Source organism: Nomascus leucogenys, chromosome 13, assembly GCF_006542625.1.
Source record: "Nomascus leucogenys isolate Asia chromosome 13, Asia_NLE_v1, whole genome shotgun sequence".
NCBI classification, from domain to species: Eukaryota; Metazoa; Chordata; class Mammalia; order Primates; family Hylobatidae; genus Nomascus; species Nomascus leucogenys.
Genome location: NC_044393.1, coordinates 51,574,728 through 51,597,866, shown reverse-complemented (window position 1 = coordinate 51,597,866; position 23,139 = coordinate 51,574,728). Strand labels below are relative to the sequence as shown.

At 38.1% G+C, this 23,139-nt stretch overlaps 1 protein-coding gene across 2 annotated transcripts in view; it reads right to left on the bottom strand.

Moving 5' to 3' along the window:
• Positions 1 to 23,139, bottom strand: part of GSAP (gamma-secretase activating protein) — a 101,012-nt gene that overhangs the window by 41,541 nt on the left and 36,332 nt on the right. For both annotated transcript variants that reach the window (XM_030825353.1, XM_030825354.1), the window contains exons 9-14: positions 19,431 to 19,535; positions 18,956 to 19,015; positions 17,194 to 17,237; positions 16,209 to 16,294; positions 5,001 to 5,078; positions 3,245 to 3,322 (exon numbers count right to left, since the gene is read on the bottom strand). In XM_030825353.1, the coding sequence (XP_030681213.1) occupies positions 3,245 to 3,322; positions 5,001 to 5,078; positions 16,209 to 16,294; positions 17,194 to 17,237; positions 18,956 to 19,015; positions 19,431 to 19,535 (451 nt within the window). The remainder of the gene's footprint in view (positions 1 to 3,244; positions 3,323 to 5,000; positions 5,079 to 16,208; positions 16,295 to 17,193; positions 17,238 to 18,955; positions 19,016 to 19,430; positions 19,536 to 23,139) is intronic.

Genomic DNA, 23,139 nt, shown 5'->3' with positions numbered 1-23,139 from the left:
TAAAAAAAAATTAAAACCTAAAAAAAAATAATGCTTTAAGAAGGTTTACAGATTTGTGTTGGGCCACATTCAAGCCATCCTGGGCTGTGTGAAGCCCATGGGCCAAGGGTTGGACAAGCTTGTTCTACAGGCTGGAGGGAGGACGCAAGGAACAAATTCTTCCCTGGAGCATCCAGAAGGCACCAGTCCTGCCCACACTTTGGTTTGGCCCCTTCAAGACTCATTTCGACCTTCCAACTTTACAGAACTTTAAGAGAATATCTGTGGTGTTTGAAGCTCTAAGTTTGCCATAATTTGTTACAGCAACAATAAACTAATACAGGGTATGCTAACTAGCCTGATTTGATCATTCCACAATGTATATAGGTATCAAAACACCACATTGTACTCCATAAATACATACAATTACTATTTGTCAGTTAAAAACAAAATAAGGTAGGGTATTATTTTGGTAATAAGGTAGGTAACAAAATAAGGTAGGCTGGGCACGGTGGCTCACACCTGTAAGCCCAGCACTTTGGGAGGTTGAGGCAGGTAGATTACTTGAGGTCAGGAGTTCGAGACCAGCCTCGGCAGCATGACAAAAACCCATCTCTACAAAAAATACAGAAAATTAGCTGGGCATGGTGGCATGCGCCTGTAATCCTAGCTACTCAGGAGGCTGAGGTGGGAAGATAGTTTGAGCCCGGAAGGCAGAGGTTGCAGTGAACCAAGATCATACCACTGCACTCCAGCCTGGGCAACAGAGCAAGATCCTGTCTCAAACAAACAAACAAAAAAGTTTGCTAGGAAGATTTGATGAAAGAACTCTTTATACAGATTTGTTATATTTTATTTGCTGACTTTTCTAATAAAGATCTTATATGGAGAAGAAAAGGTACTACACATAAGCAGAGGCTATACGTACATTCATATGCCACATGTAAAATGGATACTTCTTATAATTTCAAGAAAATACTTTAGTCACTTATATTTAGCTAAAACTTTAATGTTTGAAAACATTTAGACTGAAGTTTTATATTTTTAAAAATATATCAAAAATGCTCTAAGATAAAAATCAAATTCTATGAATAAATATTTTTAAATTACTCTAGGATTGTAACATGGACAACACTAATTATCTTTTCTAGTTTGGGCAGTTATGTTGCATACCATTTGGGTGACTGATGGGATCATTTCACTTCATTTTCTCTCAGTTTATTCTGGATTGCATTACAGAAAAATACTAGAACAACACCTCTAAACAAAACACTTGATAAAGTTTTAGTTGAAATAAAATGCTAAGAAAACAAAAATTACAAAATGTTTAAAGACACTATTAATAGGCTGGGCGCAGTGGCTCACACCTATAATCTCAGCACTTTGGAAGGCCGAGGCGGGTGGATCACGAGGTCAGGAGTTCAAGACCAGCCTGGCCAAGATGGTGAAACCCCGTCTCTGCTAAAACTACAAAATAATTAGCCGGGCATGGTGGCGTGCGCCTGTAATCCCAGCTACTTGGGAGGCTGAGGCAGAGAATTGCTTGAACCCGGGAGGTGGAGGTTGCAGTGAGCTGAAATTGCACCACTGCACTCCAGCCTGGGAGACAGAACAAGATTCCATCTCAAAAAAAAAAACAAAAAAAAAAACAAAGTAACTATTAATAATCTAGTGTCCCTGATAAAAGACACTGAAGTAAGCCTAAGTATAGAGCTCTTTCTGAGCCTCAGTTTCATTATCTGTAAAATGGGGATAATATCACCAATCAGAATTGCTGTAGGGAGCAAGACAACAAGTAAAATACTTAACATATAGTATTCATTAAATAAATAGTAGCTCATTATTTATAAACATATCTTTCTTACACAGAAGTATCTGGGGTTCATGGAAATTTTCAAAAAACTATTTTTTAATATTTTAATCAATATAAGCCCATTTTAATAGGGTGACAGTCCGGGGAAATTGTATGTAATTAATAGCAAAAAATATATTACTCAAACAATATTGTTGTCATAAAAATTACCTGTACAGAAGTTTTAAACTGGACTATGATTTTGTGCCTACAAAATATGCTTAAGAAGGAAAGACAACATGTTTAAGATAGCCTATTTTTACAAAGCTTATATTTCTGGCCTCTCCACATGCTGAAGACCACACAGATTAAATCTTGCCTGCCCTTTGCAAGTCATTCCCAGGGGTAAAAAAAGGAAGGATACCTTTGCCCTCACAAAGTGCTGTTTTCTTAGTGGAAAGTTTCCCACATCACTCTTGAGATGGGATGCTGATAAAGCACTGCTGATAAGAATCGAGTCCCAGACCCAGGAAACCTTCTATAATATTTATCTCTCTTATTACAGGAAGCCGTAGAACCAGGCTTCCCTAAGGCAATTTCCCACAAATTCAGAGATCATGTTAAAATTTGCCCATACTGGCCCACTCAGCATAAGTATCCAACCTCATCAATGGTATCATTCAAAATAAAAATAACTTTGCTCAGTTTCCTCACATTGCACTCTCCCAAACATGCGTCATGACAGTGGATGGACTGTGGAATAGGGATGGAAAAAGATATCAAAGAATTACATGCTCTAAACCTGAAACTCCTTTTTTAAAGGAAATGTTCCATATGCCATGTTCCATATGTAAGCAAGTAAACCATTACTTAGTCTTGTGCTAAACTTTGTGCCCCACATCCTAACTGGCATGGAAAAGCAGCTTTCGGGGGCGAGGTACAACAAACCCTTTCTTTATTTTCCTCATTATACTCAGGTTCCCTGTGCCATATTTACTCAATGAAAACAACCCAAGCTGATCCATAAATCATTAATGGGACTTGGAAGCTTTTCAAGATTAGCAACAGGAAATAGACAATTTCCCAGAGGCCCCGTCCTCTCTATAATCAAGGGATAACATGATGTATTATTTCTCATGGGCTATTTGGGAACATCTCATACAAGTTATCATTTTTATGTTAACAAATGGCTTTTTAGGCTGCTACCAAAAAACATAAGAAAGCTCACAGCCCAGGTTCTCTAAAAAGGGAAGCTACATCCCCCAATCCTTTCAAGCCAAAGGCTAAGGAGTTGAGAGGGAAGGGTGTGTTCCAGAGAAAATCTTCTCTCATCAGACTTCAAGTGGGTCATTGATTGTCATCACAATCCAAGTCTCAAAGAGGCATGAGAAATAGGATAGTATAGAAGGCTGAGGTATACCATGCCTAGGAAGAAGTGTTCAGAGCAGGGGGTGTGATGTCTCCATCACTCACCAAGGTTGAGAAAAGTAATGCCCTTTGTCACGTGTGAGCCAACATTCTCAAGAGAAGTGGTGAAGGTCTTGCTGTGTCCTGCAAAGAGAGAACATGAAGCCAGAGAATGTTAAACAAAGAACTGGAACTCCACCCAAGGCAGTGACTATGTAACACATTGTATTTTCAGTGACCATGAAACTGGTAAGCGGGCATCTTCAGACTTCTAGATTTCATGGTTCCCCTCATTCTCCAAAAACCAGCATTGAAGGCAGATAATCTGAGTGCAGTCACACTCCAGTAGTTGTTCTGGGCTTATTAAAATCTTAGACCATGACAGGTAGATTGTTCAGGGAGGAGAGGATCTGAAGGAATTTACTTAAAGATCCAAGAGATAGAGATGACCACATGGCTCATTGGCCCACATTCCTCAAGGCTCACCGCCACACACATGCAGTCATTAAGACCCTCTGAGACTTCTCCAAATCACTAACAAATCCCACTTTTAGGTAGGAAGGGAATTAGTCGAGCTAATAACCTCAGTATATCGGCCTTTCCTCTCTACTTTCTAACTCTTAATCTTCAGAAAAGTTTTATTTACTGGCTTTGATCAATAGATAAACCATTAGAAAAACGTGTGAAAATTTTCCACAAAAATCTCAAACTTATACAGCTTAAGTATGAATAGTATATATGTCTAGTTCTGAAGTTACTTTAGCTTCTCCATTAAGTTCTTAAACCTTTTTACCTTGATCTCTAAACTGAGGAGGTAATATCAGGTCCATCTATAGAATAAGCAGCTCTGGTGTGGCTTGGCATAATTTTTTTTAAAATTGGAAAAATTTTCATCTTTAAAAAAACTTAAATACACCTATAGTATATACTGCACAGATACTCATTTTAAGGAATTAAACAAGCAAAACAATTACTCCTTAGCATGGTTCAAACTAAAACTACTACAGGGCACACTGTGATCGACTACAGAACCAGGAGAAATTAGTCAGGCATTTGACTGCTTCTCCCTAGACTGTTTATCAATATCTTGGGCCATAGATGTGTGAAATGGAATAAATGTATCTTAGATCTAAAACCTGTTGAGGTCTGAGATCATGGACGCTTTTAACTGAAACCCTATGTAACTCTGTAAGTTAAATCTATAGATACTTTCCAAATAGCAATAACTAAAAAGCAAATAAACACACTTTGGATAAATACCTTCCTTAGAACTGGTCCACAAGCCTAGAAAAATATATAGGCCAGGATAAAAATATATGATATATAAAAATAACTAGCTAACTTGATATTCACCACTGGCAACTTTCTTCAGGAAATATGTATCCTGTAAGTATATAGATATAGAATGAAATGACTAAAATTGATTCCATGGTAATAATACTCTCAGCCGGGCATGGTGGCTCGTGCCTATAACCCCCACACTTTGGGAAGCTGAGGCGGGTGGATCACTTGAGCTCAGAAGTTCAAGACCACCCTGGGCAACATGGTGAAACCCCATCTCCACAAAAAATACAAAAGTCAGCTAGGCATGATGGCACATGCCTGTAGTCCCAGCTACTTGGTGGGCTGAGGAGAGAGATCACTTGAGACCGTAAGGTTGAGGCTGCAGTGAGCAGTATTCACGCCACCGCATTCCAGCCTGGGTGACAAAGGGAGACCCCGTCTCCAAAAAATTACTAATAACACTGTTAAGAGCTATCTAATTTGCTACTATTTGGAAAAAGTTATTATGTAAAAGTAACAAAGAAGACATGAAAAGTACCTTTATGAATGTAAAACACTGAATATGTGATTTGTTCCCAAGAGGCACACTTCGGGCTGTAACATACACACAAACTCCCTAGAAGAAAAAGGATATTTAGTAGAGTTTCACAGAATCTATATCATAAAGTTTCCTAAACCACTTAAACTTACTTCTATTCCTTTAGATGTCCTGTCTCATCTCACCTCATAGATTATTCCCAAGTCCTAGAAGTGGTCTATTAACCAGTTGCTAAGAAATTTCAAAGCAGTAATTTTTTAGTGCACACTATAAGCAACATATTGTGGCAGGCTACTGAAGGACAGGAAAATGAACACAGATATACTCCTGCATATGAAATACTGGGGTTCTAGACAGTTTCCAAAGCTTCATGAGATTCTCCTAGTAAGCATGCATTGTCCTTCCTTATCTAGCTTGTCACCTTCCAAATATTACTAACAGCTATGAACACCAGTTTATCAAAAATGTGTTCATTTCACAGAAAGTTTCCAGTCTCTAGTTTATCTTGATTGAAAGGCAAAGTGTGATCTATCTTATGGGTCAGTGAAAATAAATGTGGCATGTGAGTCCATATCCATCCATAACTGAGTCACTGAAGGCATTGGCCCAAGGCCAAAGGAGAGCTCTTGGCATACAGTGGCCTTTCCAGGTGAGTCTTGACCCCCTTCACTTACGCCATCACTCCAGAACACCCTCAGCTTTCCCCACCTCTCTCAATGCGTGAAACTGTACATTATCTCTAGCAGCTGCTGCTGTATGGACTAATGTCCATCAGTGACCTACATATAATTGAGGACAATATACTTAAACAGATATGTCTATTCTAATGCATTTATGTGATTAACTGAAATAGGAGATTGACAGGTAGAAAGTAACTTGACAAGGAGTCAGGAAACCTGAGTTCTAGCCCCAGAGCTAATGTTGACTAGCTGTGTGAATTTAATCGCTACTCTACTTCTGTGGATTTCAATGTTTCCTCTACTTTCCTTCATTAGTTTCTTTATCAAAGAATCATGGTAGAAAAAAAGTCAGTTTCCCCTAAGAGGGCTATTTAAGGACATTTATAAGCATTCTGTTATAATATTTATCAATTGTGACTTTTTAATGACATCTAACACTGCAAAGTATTGTCAGCAGTACATTTTATTGCAATTATCTTAAACACATAATAGCAAAAAAAATAACTTCATCAGATAACATGGTAACAATTCTATTAGATGTAAAATGACTGTTATGGTTACTGAGCACACAATAACAACTTTTCTTTATAATTACAGCTGACTCACGACTCACTGAGAATAAAAGTAATCTATCACTAAAGTATAAACAAAATAATAATTATAAGAGTTACAAAAGTCTCATATACCACTTGGACTGCTTTCATACAGTAAACATTATCAGCAAGAAACTACTGGTTTATCCATTCTTTTATATACTATAATCACAAGGAACATGAAATTAAATTGCTTAAAAAAAAAGACAGACTTTAGAGTCTCTAGTAATAAATGAAAATTAAAACAAGGCACCATAATTTTCCTTTAGAAGTAGTTTTTTAAATGATAATGAAATACTGTCAAGGGAGCATGTGCTTCTTACACAATTCTCAAATAGTAGTGAATGAGTCAACTAATACAGTATCTCAGAAAAATTCTTTCACAGAGGGTTAAATATATTCATACCTGTTCACCCAGTAATTCTTTTAGGATTCTATCCTGGGAAATGAACATGACGACAACATAGATCATAACCTCCATTCTAGCAAATTATCTGCACTCCATCCTTTAGAGAATGAATGTTTTTCTCATTTTGAAAAAAAGTGAGATGTAGAATGTACCTAATTACATATTCTAAGAACCATATCCAAAACTTATAAGCAAATATTTCCAAATTGTTAGGTCATACTTAGTTGCCCCACCCAATCCCAAAGGGAAAAAAAGACACAGTAAGTTGAAATGGTATGTACACAGGCTCTGTGAAGCTATCCAACAGACCTGTCTTTGACAATGGAAATGTTATATACCTGTATAGTCCAATATGGTGGCAACTAGCCACATGTAGTCCTTGAACACTCAAAATGTAGGTAGTATGACTGAAGCACTATTTATTTGAGACAAAGTCTCACTCTGTTGCCCAGGCTGGAATGCAGTGGTGCAAACATGGCTCACTGTAGCCTTAACCTCCCAGGCTTAAGCAATCCTCCCACTTCAGCCTTCCAAATAGCTGGGACTACAGGCGTGCCTAGCTAATTATTTTATTTTTTTAAATGATGAAGTCTATGTTGCCCAGGGTGGTCTTGAACTCCTGGGCTCATGTGATCTTCCTACTTTGGCCTCCCAAAGAGCTGGGATTACAGGATTGTTTTTTAACTTCTATTTTCGGTTCAGGGGTAGATGTGAAGGTTTGTTATATAGGTAAACTCATATCACAGGGGTTTATTTTTACAGATAATTTCATCACCCAGCTATTAAGCCTGGTACTCAATAGCTATTTTTTCTGCTCCACTCCCTCCTCCTACCCTCCACCCTCAAGAAGACCCCAGTGTCTGTTGTTCCCTTGTGTTCATGAGTTCTCATCATTTAGCTCCTACCTATAAGTGAGAACATGAGGTATTTCGTTTTACCGTTCCTGCGTTAGTTTGCTAAGGATTAGTAGCCTCCATCTCCATCCACGTTCCCACAAAAGACATGATCTCATTCTTTTTTATAGCTGCACAGTATTCCATGGTATGTATGTACCACATTTTCTTTACCCAATCTGTCACTGATGGGCATTTAGGTTGATTCCATGTCTTTGCTATCGTGAATCATGCTGCAATTGACATTTGCATACATATGTCTTTATGGTAGAATGATTTTTATTCCTCTAGGTATATACCCAGTAATCAGATTGCTGGATCCAATGGTAGTTCTGCTGTTAGCCTTTGAGTAATCGCCATACTGCTTTCCGCAATGGTAGAACTAATTTACACTCTCATCAACAGTGTATAAGTCTTCCCTTCTCTCTGCAACCTTGCCGGCAACTGTGGGTTTGTGGTTTTTTTTGTTTTGTTTTTTACTTTTTAATAATAGCCATTCTGACTGGTATGAGATGCTCATTGTAATCTCTACTTGCATTTCTCTAATCCTCAGTGATACTGAGTTTTCATATGCTTGCTGGCCACCATGTCTTCTTTTGTAAAGTATCTGTTGATGTCCTTTGCCCACTTTTTAATGGAGTTGCTTTTGTCTTATAAATTTAAGTAACTTGTAGACGCTGGATACTAGGCCTTTGTCAGATGCATAGTTTGCAAATATTTTCTCCCAATTCTGTAGGTCATTTGGTTTACTCTATTAGTTTCTTTTGCTGTGCAGAAGCTCTTAAGTTTAATTCGATCCCATTTGTCAATTTTTGCTTCTTTTGTGATTATTTTTGATGTCTTTGTTATGAAATATTTGCCCATTCCTATGTCTAGGATGGTATCGCCTAGGTTTTCTTCCAAAATTTTTATAAATTTTGGGTTTTACATTTAAGTCTTTAATCCATCTTGAGTTGATTTTTGTATATGTTGTAAGGAAGGGTTCCAGTTTCAATTTCTATATATGGCTAGCCAGTTATCCCAACACCATTTATTGAGTAGGGAGTCTTTTCCCCATCGCTTTTGTCAGCTTTGTTGAAGATCAGGTAGTCATAGGTGTACAGCCTTATTTCTGGGTTTGCTATTCCGTTCTATTGGTCTACGTGCCTGTTTTGGTAACAGTACCATACTGTTTTGGTTACTGTAGCCCTGTAGTATAGTTTGAAGATGGGTAACATGATACCTCCAGCATTGTTCTTTCTGCTTAGGTGTGCCTTGGCTACTCAGGCTTTTTTGATTCCATATGAATTTTAAGAGTTTTTTCTAGTTATGTGAAGAATATTGATAGTTTGATAGGAATAGCATTGAATCTGTACACTGCTTTGGGCAGTATGGCCGTTTTAATGATATTGATTCTTCCTATCCATGAGCATGTTTTTCCATTTGTTTGTAACTTCTGATTTCCTTGAGCAGTGTTTTGTAATTCTCATTGTAGACATCTTTAGGCTCCCCTCCCTGGTTAGCTGTATTCCTAGGTATTTTATTCTTTCTGTGGCAATTGTGAATGGGATTGCCTTTCTGATTTGGCTCTTGACTTCACTCTTGTTGGTGTAAAGAAATGCTAGAGATTTCTGTACATTGATTTTGTATCCTGGAAGTTTGCTGAAGCTGTTTATCAATTGAAGGAGCTTTTGGGCTGAGACTATGGAGTTTTCTACAGAATCATGCCACATGCAAACAGGGATAGCCTGACTTCCTCTCTTCCTATTTGGGATGCTCTCTTGCCTGATTGCTCTGGCTAGGACTTCCAGTACTATGTTGGATAGGAGTGGTGAGAGAGGACATCCTTGTGCTGTGCCTGTTTTCAAGGGAAATGCTACCAGCTTTTGCTCATTCAGTACGATGTTGGCTATGGGTTTGTCATAGATGGCTATTATTTTGAGGTTTTCCTTCAATACCTAGTTTATTGAGAGTTTTTAACATGAAGCGGTATTAAGTTTTATCAAAAGCCTTTTCTGCATCTATTGAAATAAACATGTGGTTTTTGTCTTTAATTCTGTTTATGTGATGAATCACATTTATTGACTTGCATATGTTGAGCCAACCTTGCCTCCCAGGGATGAAACCTACTTGACTGTGGTAGATTAGCTTTTTGATATGTTATTGGATTTGGTTTCCATGTATTTTGATGATTTTTGCATCAGCGTTCATCAAGGATATTGGCCTGAAGTTTTCTTCTGTTCTTATGTCTCCGACAGGTTTTCAATATCAGGATGATGCTGGCCTCATAGAATTAACTGGGGAAGAGTCCATCCTCCTCAATTTTTTGAAAGGGTTTCAGTAGGAATGGTACCAGCTTTTCTTTGTACATCTGGTAGAATTCAGTTGTGAATCCATCAGATCTTGAGCTTTTTCCAGTTGGTAGGTTATGTATTACTGATTCAATTTGGGAGCTTATTATTGGTCTGTTCAGGGAATCAGTTTCTTCCTGGTTCAGCCTTGGGAGGCTGTATGTGTCCAGGAATTTATCTGTCTCTTCTAGGTTTTCTAGTTTGTGTACATAGAGGTGTTCTTAGTAGCTGCTGATGATTATTTTTATTTCTGTGAGGTCAGTGGTAACATCCCATTTGTCATTTCTAATTGTGTTTATTTGGATCTTCTCTCTTGTCTTCTTAGTCTAGCATGGGTTCCTGGAGTTGTAGATTTACTCACCACTTCCCTGGGTGGTGGAGGTTCCCCTGGCTCTGTGTCACTCCTAGGTGGGCTGTCATCCTGCCTTGCTTTTCGCCATTCTCCATGGGTCAAGTTGTTTCCTCGATTAGTCCCAATGTGAACATCTGGATGATTCAGTTGAAGGTGCTGCATTTACTCGCCCCTTCTGTTCTTCCCTGTGAGAGTGGCTCACATTAGCTGCTTCTAGTCAGCCCTGGATTTTTTTCTTTAATTTTAATTAATGTAAATTCAAACAGCCACATGTGGCTATTGGCTACCATATTGGACAACACAGCTCTAGAGCACTCGTTCTTAACCCTGACAACACATTAAACTTACTTGGGATCACAGATGCCCAGGTTCCACCTCAGAAGAATTAAGTCAGAATCTCTGGGGGGTGAGACTCAGGCATTTGTATTTTTTAAAGCTCACTAAATGATTCTAATGTGAACCCAGATTGAGAACCACTTTTGAAATCAGCAGATTTGGATGTGAGTTCTGCTTTTGGCTTACTAAGTCTATTGCCTCAGGCAAATTAATTAAATTATCTAAGCCTCTGTTTCCTCATCTGTAAATAAAGAAAATATAGAACTTATTTCACAGGGTTCTTGTGAGATAATTAAACAAGATATTGTGTATAAAGAGATTGTTATTGTTAGATTGTCAGTTGCAAAGAAGTTATATCTGGCTATAAAAATTAGCTGGTATTATTATTCCATAACAGTCTTGCTGCTATTTACAAGCTAGGGAAGCATGCTCTTAAGGGTGTATCCAGAGATGTTTAATGAAATTCATCAACGATGAAGATAATATCTCAATGTTGGCTAGCCTTGGGGAAACCATTTGGACAATGAAAACTACTGTGGACAAAGTTTTCCAAGGGAAATTATGTTATTGGAGCAATTATTAAAAGGCTCTATAAAGTGCTAAAACATAGGCCTAATCGGGAACTTGTGAAGAGCAACTCTTGCAGTTATATGAATAGGAAGGAGAATTTACACACTTCCCTACTCACTACCCTCCCAGTAGGTGGTGCACAAGAAAGAATTACAGCCACTGACTTAGAACACACAAGAGCACTACAGCTTCAGAGTTGACTATTAGGTAGGGAAATAGTAAGATATGCTTTCAATGCTTAGAAAGTCTGATTTATCCTTTTTATTAGAAAAATATATATAAACTCATGTTAAATAATACACAAGTGGCCTGACAGCAGCAGTGGCAGCAGCACTTTTGCCCACCACCAATCTCATGAGCACACCCATCACCCAGATTGTAACCTCTAGTTCCTTGGAAGACAGCTGTCTTTATTTCTTAGTGCTGGGAAATTCAGGACAAATGCTTTCAAGAATATAAAAAGTAATGCTGAAAAGACAAAATAGCTTCTGATGACCAAAATGTGATAGCAAAATGTCAAATATTATTATATCATCATCATTAATGAAAATACTTGAAATAAGTTTGTATAAGGGCCTAAGTCCATCAGCATTCCTTTCATGAACCACAGTTTCTGGCCTCCATGCCAGTGAAGAATTCAGCTTTCTAGTATAGAGGGAGTCACATTTAGATTAGACTCTTTGCTTCCTTCTCCAATCCTATTTTGCTGGAATAGATTTTGTTTAACAAAAAAGGTAAAAAAAAAAAAAAAAAAAAAAAAAACCACTTTTGAAGAGTAATATAGGAAACAAATGAACAATTTCTTAGTCAAAAAACAAAAGGTTGCTTATCTGGCTTGTTTCATCTTAAATCTGGAAGTATCTCATTTGAAACAGTTATTTTCTTTTTATTTTTTCAAAGCTGATTGTGAAGAGTGAAGCTTATTTTCTACCCTTCCACACACTGCCAAGAAGGGGAAAAACAGACTCTTCCACATTTTATGTCAGATAAACCTAACATTTTATTAAATATGTCATAACTAGCCTCATTTATAACTTACAGCTAGTAATGGTCATGAGAAATTCCTATGGAAATAGAAAAAGGAATAAAAAGCCGCACTGGATTAAAGCCAAAATGATTGTTCATATCCAATAGATTTAAAGCAAAGTACCAGGGGCCAGCCGCGGTGGCTCACGCCTGTAATCCCAGCACTTTGGGAAGCCGAGGTGGGTGGATCATCTGAGGTCAGGAGTTCGAGACCAGCGTGGCCAACATGACGAAACTCCGTCTCCACTAAAAATACAAAAAAAATTAGCTAGGCATGATGATGTGTGCCTGTAATCCCAGCTGCTCGGAAGGCTGAGACAAGAGAATCGCTTGAACCCGGGAGGCGGAGGTTGCAGTGAGCTGAGATCGCTCCACTGCACTCCAGCCTAGGCAACAGAGCAGAGCAGGACTCCGCCTCATAAATAAATAAATAAATAAATAAATAAAGCAAAGTACCAGGGAAGAACCCACCCTGCTCCCTCCATGTGAGCTCCAGATCCCAACCCACCTTCTAAGCAAATTCACTGTACCAGTTATCCTCTCTGCTATGTATTATCCTGTTTCCTCTCCACTCAATATATGCTGTGAGCATTCAAACATCCTAGAGTCCGTACTGTCTTAAAATATTCCCTAAATCCTATTTCCCTTTCCAGCTGCTGCCTCTGTCATGTCTACACATGCTGCTATGACTTTTTTCAATTCCCATATGCCACTTAACCCAGCATAGTCAAGATTTCACCTCACTTCCACAACACAAACAGCTCACAGTAATCTTCATGCTACCAGACACAGTGGACTCCACCTCTCACTACCTATTCAGTCATTTCTTTGTGAAACTACCCTGTGCCTTCAGCTACTACAATACCATACTTGTTTTGGTTTTCCCTTTCTCTCTCTCCAGACATTCTTTTTTCCTTTTCCTTTGGATGTTCCACCTAACCTTTATATTTTTATGTCCCCAGATCTTATTCGTAAGTGTCTTCCCTCCTGACCAAATACTCCCTCCTATGGCTTCAAGCGCCAGCTATATTCTAACAACTTCCACATTTATTCATTGCCAGTCCTGACCCCTCCTCTAAGCTCCAGATCTTTTAGTCAATATGTCTAAAACAAAACTCACAATCTTCCTAAGCTCCACCAAAACCCGTATAACCTCAGTAAATGACACTACTGTTCACTCATTTGCTGATGCCAGAAACCTGAGAACCATTCTTCTAATTTAGAGCAAATTATCTTAATTTCATCTCCAAAATGCATCCCGAACCCGTCTAGTTCCTTCCACCTGCACTGCCCATCCTAGTTCACCCTTATTTCAAACGTAGGACTAGACTTAACTGCTCATCTTCCCACTTTTTCTCTTGCCTCCTCCAATTCATCCTCCATCTTTTTTCTTTCTTTTTTTTTTTTTAAGACGGAGTCTCGCTCTACTGCTCATGCTGGAGTGCAGTGGTGTGACCTCAGCTCACTGCAACCTCCGCCTCTTGGGTTCACGCGATTCTCCTGCCTCAGCCTCCTGAGTAGCTGGGACTACAGGCACGTGCCACCACACCCAGCTAATTTTTTTGTATTTTTACTAGAGACGGGGTTTCGCCATGTTGGCCAGGCTGCTCACGAACTCCTGACTTCAGGTGATCTGCCTGCCTCGGCCTCCCAAAGTTCTGGGAGTACAGGCGTGAGCCACTGTACCCGGCCCAATCCACCCTCCATACAGCAGCCACAGTAATCTTTTGAAAATATGTATCTAATGTTACTGCCTGCACAGACGCTTCAGTGAAGGAGTATCAGTGAATCCTAAAACTGACAGGTGAAAAGCTGAGAATAGAATAGTCACATGGTAACAAAGTACCATCCTATAAATTACTAATTCAGAGGTTAAAATGCCTTCACAAGGGAGACATACAGTGGTTACCACTTAACCAAATGACCAGACTTAGCATTACTAACAGTAGGATATCCTGACATTACAGGCCTCCTGATCTGATAAAAATGAAGTTCACAACATCACCTGTGAAGCATTCTCACGAAAAATGCTTATGTCTAACTGTGCCTTTACTCAGTTGTGTTTAGCTTCCAATTTACAGGAAATGTATAGAGGAAAAAGTTAAATGCCTATGTAAGTAAACAATTGGATAAATCCAGAATGTGGATCATTCCACAAGACAAATGGCCTGGACTTTTCAATATGTCAATGAAAAGAAAAGAAAGGCAGGGAGTAGAACATGAGAATTGTTGTACATTAACAGACCATGAAGATTTAAACAGCCAAATGTAAAGCATGAATCTTGATGGAATCCTGATTTTAAAAGTTATATACATACATATTTATTTATATATACACATACATGACATTTTTCAAGAAATTATGAAAATTTGAATAGAAACTAAAGTTTATTGATTAATGTGATTAATTTATTTCAGTAATAAGGGAACAGACATTATGTAGAAGAATGTCCTTAATCAAAGGAGGTATGGTACTGAATTACCTACTGGTTAGGTGTTATGATGTCTGCAACCTATTTTTGAATGGACTTGGTCAAAAAATAAAATGATATATATATATAGTGAGAATGATAAAGCAAATACTGTAAATGATATGATTATATAAGTAAAAGGTAAATGGATGTTCATTATATTTTTGAACTTTACAGCGAGCTTGTGCATTCTCAAAATAAATTGTATAGTAACAAAAAATTCCCTTCAATGACTTCTCATCACTCTTAGGATAAAGTCTAAAATCCTCCCACGATCCACAAGGTCCCACATAGCCTGGCCCCTGCCTACCTCTCCAGCTTTCTCTCTCTCACTCACTCTACTTCAGTGACATGGTCTTAGTTCATACATATCCTTCAAGTCTCTACTGAAATACCACCTCCTTGAGCTCCCTAGGACTGGTATATGAAGGGATGAGTACAACTGAGGGATACCTGGGATGGACAGGAAAAAGAAGAATGGATTATGCAAGAGTGAAGTGGGAAAGGGGGCCATTTTCAGGACTAAGAATGGAATGGGATGGAATATCTTGGAGGGAGGCAGAAACAAGGATGGACTGGCTGAACTAGAACATGGTTGAAGATACTAATATCTTCTATTAAACCTCCATCATAAGTTTTCATGACTTCCTATAATGCTCATTCATAATATGATTCTATTTAAATACTAAGTGCGCACTTATGTAATGTCTAAAATCTGTGCCAAATAGTAACCTTTACACTAATAAAGATTAGGGCAGTTTTACTTATCATATCCCCAACACCTAGCAAACAGTAAGTCCTCAATAAATGTTGGCCTAATGGGTGAATATCCCACAATAATTTGGCTTTAAAGGAATACAATTTTAGTCCAAATGCTACTTAACTCAAGTAGTAAATGTCCATTAAAGTTGGGATATTAAAAATGGCTATTACATGTAGTTATCAGAGCTGATTATTTAGATGATTATTAAGGTTAATGAGCAGTTTTTCACCAGATTTATTGAATGTAATCATATTCATCTTCTCTCACCTTTAGGTATTTTTCTTTACCCTCTCCATTTTTTCTATCTATAAAAACTGGATTAAGGAACAAAATATTTCACATTAATAACTTTATGTTAAGCTCTGATTGTTACATCGGTAGGCTGCAGCATGGCTCTTAAAGCCAGGTACATAAGTTTAGAACCAAACATATCAGTAAGCCTGACAGAGAAAGCATAGCCATCGCTGTTTGCCATTTGTTAAAAGATGAAGCAGGTGAGAAAATGTAGATTGGTTAAATACAAATCCATTTTCTCTGTTAGAACCATACAAATAATAACTACTAGAAGAATAACTCTGCTGTTAAGAATAATTGTGGCTTCCTCAATACAGACAGCGTATATTTAAAATTAATGAAGATGATTTGATATATGACAATCCATATGATCACCAACATAAAAATGTAGCTCTGTTCTACTTTCAGACTCCATATAGCTAAACAATGAGTAAATTGTGTCTAGAACTCAAGTACAGTTGAATAAATTGATAAATACAACCCTAGTTTACCTGTATGGTTGGTAAAAACACACAGAGTCAGGTGTTTGGAAAATTTATCTTGGTCTTGATGATAATCACATCCAAAGTTGACAAGTCTAAGAACATAAAGAATGATAAATTATTGAATGCATTTAAAAATACATCCCTTCATAAAGGATGTGAGTAACTACTAAATAATATACCCACAGAAGTAGAAACACGTTCCTGAGAAATATAAGTAGATAACTTTTTTTTGGTTAATAAATTCTGTAGTTTTTTCAAAATACATGGTATATAAATGGCATCAGCCTGATAACAAGGAAAAAATATTACCTTCATCTTACATTTTTATAACTTCTCTGATATAGAGTAATGCACATACTAGTTTCAAAGTAAGCACAGCTAAATGTTCATATATGATGAAATAAAGCTAGTGAAATACTTAACAGTTCAGGATTATCATTACTCTAATTTAGGAAGATTTTCATGTCTTCTACATATTGATGGCCTTATGCTTATTTTTTCAGAAGCATCTCATGTTCCCGCTACATGTAAAGTAGAGTGGGAAAAGGAAAAAAAACCTTGTCTTTTGTGTAAAAAGGAAAACAGAAAAAAAAATTAATTCAGCTGAACTACAAGTGGATTGACCTGTGACATCCTCTTTGATGGCAACAAAAAGGGTTTTGATGTTTGATTCTCAATGTAGCTCTCTGACCCATTGAATCCCTCTATTTAATTGCAGGGAGAAGGGTATATCCATACACCAAAATAAATGGAGATGCACTACAGAAATAAATGGCTAAGAAAAGCAATACAATTGACCTTATATGTAAAATCCTGGGTTCATGTTTGATAAAGTTGTTTTTATTTGCTATGAAGAATGGGAATACAAAAATAGATGCACACACAGAATATCAAACTCTCTTTTTATCTGCATAGTATAATGTAGGAATAAATATAATCATTTTGCCCACAAGCATCTATAAAAATTAGTAACAACCTATGAATAACTTACTTAAATCCTGAGTTGCTTAATGATATGTCCAAGGGTACTTCAAACTGTCAAAAAAAATCAGAAGAAAATGAACCCAAAATGACAGTAAGTGATGACAGTTCTGAAAACCAGAGCAAGCCCAAGTAAACCAGAAAAATATTATGCTTGCCTAATAATGATATTTAACCATCATTGTCTTCAGAGGTTATTATACTCCAAATCCATTCCACAGAAAGTCCATTGAAAATACTCTGGAATTTACATATAATCATGAGCTTGATGTTTATTTATTTCTTTAAGGGCTAATGCTTGACAAACTTTGTCTTAGATTTGAATATCAAAAACAGGTTGTACAATAGGCCAATTGGAAGCAACCATCTTTTACAAGACACAGATGACTGAGTAAGGAAGGAAGGACTGGGTGTCATTAGAAGGAGAGCAGAGGGCAGGGGGGTAAGTGCAATTCTTGCAATGGCATAACAATCTTTATTAGATAGCAACATTAGTCCTACTCAAGAAGAATAGGCCAGCATGGTGGCTCACGCCTGTAATTCCAGAACTTTGGGAGGCAAAGGCAGGTCGATTGCTTGAGGTCAGAAGTTCGAGACCAGCCTGGCCAACATGGTGAAACCCCATCTCTACTAAAATATAAAAATCAGCTGGTCATGGTGACAGGTGCCTGTAATCCCAGCTACTAGGGAGGCTGAGGCAGGAGAATTGCTTGAATTCAGGAGGCAGAGGTTGCAGTGAGGAGAGATCAAGCCACTGCACTCCAGCCTGGGCAACAGAGTGAGACTCTGTCTTAAAAAAAAATTAAAAACCACCATATTGTTCATCACAAAGATATTAAGAACCCTTCACCAGAATTCTAACTTTTTTAAAATCTTTTTTTAAAAAATTCAAGTTCTTAAATTGAAATTTTCCTATTTTCAGAAGTTTTTATTCCACTGATACAACACAATGCTAACATTCCAAATAGCTTTTTCAGGGGTAATGCTAGATTTTGGTTAAACTATACCCTCTCATTGACTTGTCTCTTTATTCTCAAATCCACCATCCTCACAAGTCCTTTTGGATCAAGTAACTTATAACCCCTTAAAGCTATCTCTTACAGACCCCATCAATTATTAGGTTGATGCAAAAGTAACTGCAGTTCTTGCCATTACTTTTAAATGATTAGAAACCACAATTACTTTTGCGCCAACCTAATGCCTTCTACTAATCCCCACTCACACGTTTTTCTTTGATGTGAAGCATTCAGTTACTGGACATTTCTGGTGTGTGTTCTTCTAATGTCCTACATTAACTGGATTTGTTATAGAGTGGAAACCTGGAGGTGGCAAGAACTAATTTTACTTGCTCATACGAGTGACTAACACAACCATGCAGAATGCTAAAGCGCTGCTTATGATAACAATTCTCTTAAAAGAGAGTAATGTATCGGCTGGGCGCAGTGGCTCATGCCTGTAATCCCAGCACTTTGGGAGGCCGAGGCAAGTGGATCACGAGGTAAGGAGATCGAGACCATCCTGGCTAATACAGTGAAGCCCTGCCTCTACAAAAAAATTAGCTGGTCGTGGTGGCAGGTGCCTGTAGTCCCAGCTACTCAGGAGGCTGAGGCAGGAGAATGGCGTGAACCCAGGAGGCAGAGCTTGCAGTGAGCCGAGATCACACCACTGCACTCCAGCGTGTGCGACAGAGTGAGACTCCATCTCAAAAAAAAAAAAAAAAGAGAGTAATGTATCATAAACTTTCCTGTAGTGTGATCATTTTCTGGACTTACCATTAAGTTATAGCTCTCATCAGCATAAAACTGGATACATTTTAAGATACTCCTTGATTTCTAAAAGAGAAAACAGAATGGCATATTAAAAAACCAGGAAAAAAAGAAAAGGAAGCAGTCAAGAAGCAAACAATAATAAAAATCTTTTCATTGTGTTTAATAAAACTTCACTGACTATTTCCATCAATGAAAATGTAGTGATTAGTGAACTGCAGTAATAATAATGTCAAAATCAAATTGTTCTTATAAAAAAGAGTGCTGGGGCCAAGCACTATGGCTCATGCCTGTACTCCATGTTTTAGGAGCCTGAGGCAGGTGGATCACTTGAGCCCAGGAGTTCAAGGCTGCAGTGAGCTATGATCACACCACTGCACTCCAGCATCAGCAAGAGAGCAAGACCCTGTCTCCAAAAAAATTAATATGTTTGTAAAAAAAAAAAAAAAAAAAAGGAGTGCCCATGAACTAGTTTTTTTACCTTCAGGTCAATGTAGTATAATCTCTGTTCTGACGTATCCCACTGAGCCCAAACGAAATCCTCAGCTATTCTGTCTCTTGGGAGATGGCCAGAATTTTTAATCACCTAAAAATGCAAAAAAAAAGTAAGAATAACTTTTAAAGGAGAACATATCTGGAATTCATAATTATTTTCCATGTCTATCTTTATGATACATATAAATATTTCCACAGTTCACTGTTAGAAGCTCCCCACCCCTAGCACACACAGTCTTTCCAGAAATGTTTTAAGACATCATTTCATTGCCTCCTCTTCTTCCCATGTATAATATATGATTTTATTCTTGCTCTTAGTTTAGCAGACAGGCTGAAGCTGTTGAAGACAACACCACACCTCCCACAAATCAATAGCTGCATTAATAGAAGATTCGGAACTTACTGTTCTGTACCTAACTCTCTTAAGTCAAGCCTCTGCAGACAAAAGCCCTCCACTACCAAAGAGAGAGGCTGTGATGCCAAGGAAAAACTCAGGCCTGACAGTGGAAAGTAGTAGGCAATGACCCCAATTTGGCCATAAACCAACCATGCAACTTTGGGCATGCCTCTCACCTTTATGTCTTCCATGATGAGTATGATGATATTGCCCATCTCTCAGCAATACTTAACTACTCATTCTTCAAGACCTGACTTACACATTGTGTTCTACACAAAGCCTTCCCTCACATCCCCAAGATGTAGTATCATCCTCACCTGTTTTCCTATGGTGCATTGGCACGCTTCTTTGACAATTACATTTTAATTAATGCTATACGCCTTCCCCAGTGAGTACGCACTCTTCTACAACATGTTTCTATTACCAATGCATTGATTGTTTCTAGCATGTAGCAGTGCTCAAGGAATGTTTGTTTGGAAGGCGGAAAATGGGCCAGGCATGGTGGCTCATGCCTGTAATCCCAGTACTTTGGGAGGCCAAGGTAGGTGGATCACCTGAGGTCAGGAGTTCAAGACCAGCCTGGCTAACATAGTGAAACCCCATCCCTACTAAAAAAAATACAAAAATTTGCCAGGCATGGTGGTGCATGCCTGTAATCCCAGCTAATCGGGAGGCGGAGGCAGGAGAATCGCTTGAACCCAAGAGGCGGAGGTTACAGTGAGCTGAGATCCCACCACTGCACTCCAGCCTGAGTGACAGAGCAAGAGTCCATCTCAAAAAAAATAAAAAACAAAACAAAACAAAACAAAAAAACAAAGGCAGAAAATGAAATAAAGTGTGCAATAGTAAATTGTCAAAGATATTGTAAGTATGAAATATTTGTTTACTAAGTAACAAAGTCAGAACTATGAAACTTTAAAATCAGGAGATTCTAGAAACCATCCAATTCAACCCCTTAACAGGTAAGAAAACTGAGGCCCTGAGCAGTTAGATTAGGCTGCATAGTTAGTTCTGCAAGGTCTGGAATCCATGTCCTGGAATCCTCCCAGTGCCCTTTCAGTGCATCAGCTGTCCTCAAAATAATTTAACAGAAGCAGTTAAGAATTAACTTTCCTCAAAGTGCTTATTAAGCAAAAGTAATCTACATTGAGATAGATGAGTAAAGAATAAAGACCGGTTAGGGTAGAAGAAATGAGGAAAAAAGGAAACACCAGAATGGTCCATATTCATGCCTAAACCCTCCCTAATCCTAATAGGGATTTCTCCACCCATGGTAACTAGCAACTTGAGGGGCGCCATGTGGCACAAAGAGTTGTAAACCAGTATTTCCTGCTTACACTGTCCATTATATTTAGACAAGAGGAAAGTGATGCCAGAGAGAAGATCCAAGAGGACCTGTCTGTCTCTAAACCTTGGACAATCATTTTTCTGAAATTTGTTGAGTTGGAGTAGATCTGAGAACCGTTCCAGGTAAAGGTATGTACTAACAAGAAAATGAATGGCAGATTGTGGCATACCCAGGTCCAAATCTCAATTTTGTTCCTCTCTAGAATCACCTCACCTCTGTGAGTCTTGGTTGCTGTCTTCTCTGTAAAAATAGGGACAAGCCTAATACCATCTCTATCATGCAGGGATGTTGCAAAGAATATGTGCATATTCTTTGCAACATCCCTGCATGATAGAGATGGTATTATACTTATGCTGTATGAAGCTGTCATCTAAGCCTTTAAGAATGAAGGCAGAAGTACTTCTCGGAAGAACACATGTAAATTAAGCAATGCTGAAGCTGCACCATCCTGAATGGCTGAATCTTTTCTGGGCTGCTGACAGGTGTCCCCTCCATCACTCTTCCCAGTGTGTGTCTGTCTGCCTCTCCCTTTTTGCTCTCAAGCCCTCTTCTAACCAGCCAGTCTCCATATTCTAGTTATCCACTATGACAGACATCCAAAAGACGGATGAACTAAAAATGACAAAAATGATCTGTGCAACTGTTCTACAAACATTCTACCATGGGACAAAATTGCAGATCCATGTATGCAAGAGCCCATCATTCCCAGGATGAGAAAACTGAACAGAGCCAAAGGGAACACACTTGGGGGCCAAAGGAAAAGCCCTTCCCAAGGAATTCCAGGTCTCATATGGACATCAAAGCTCAGTGGACCCTCGGCAATGGCAGGTGGATATCTAGAAGATTCAATCATGTCCCACACTAGGAGATGATATGCCATTCATGAAATTCCCATATTCCACCTAAAGATACACTTACATTTCTCTTCTGAAATCAGTAACAGACGGTTCTCTGGAAGAGGACCATCTATGCTCATTCCCAGTTCTTGACCCCAACTTGCTTATTTATTTCTCTTCTAAATTCTCATCACTGGCTTTGGGATTCAGCCTTGATCTTTCCTCTTGGGCTTGACCCTCTTCTGACTCCTGGCCCTGTCTGTCCTTGTGCTCCCATCCACTTAGCCCCTGCGGGACAATGGTAGCCCAGAGCTCCAGTGACATACTTTCTCCTGGCAATTTTCCAGCCAGGCTTCTTGATTTGAGGCTTTTAATAGCTGATACACAATTGATAAATTCCATTTTCTGTTTCAATTTGTTCATTTAACTTTAAAATCTTCAGAGAAACGTTAACATCTTCAGAGACAATTTTGATGCAGACTAAATATTGAAGAAAATCATTTTTAATATCAATAACATACTAAGATCCTATACAAATTATCAAGAAAAAGACAAGCCAGTAGAAAAATAGATAAGGATACAACTAAACAATTTTCAAAAAAGCAAATCAAATAGCCAGTAAGCTTAGGAGAAGATGCTGAAATGCATTAATATTAAGGGAGATACAGACTAAGATAATATGCTATCAACTTAGACTCATCCAATTGGAAATTTTTTAAAAGGTAAATATACCTTTTTGTGATATGAATTTAGGAAACATGTACTCTTAAATTTTGCTTCTAAAACTATCAATTGTTAGAAGTTTTTTTGGAAAGCAATCTGGAAAAATCTGTTGGAATTTATTAAATGCATGTACCCATCAAACAATCCATCCCTGAGGATTTAGGTCAAAGAAATGTATGTACCAATACATAAGGCTATAGGAAAAAAAAAGTTTAAGATGATTTATAATTCAAAAGTAAAAACAAAAAACTGGCAATTTAATGAATGTCTATCCACACCAGGGACTACTTCTAAAGAGACTGAATTGGAGCTATTCTAGTTTACTTGTAGGTAATTCCACAAAGCTGAGTAAGAAGTGAATAATAAACCCCTGGGTGGGTCAGAGGTGGGG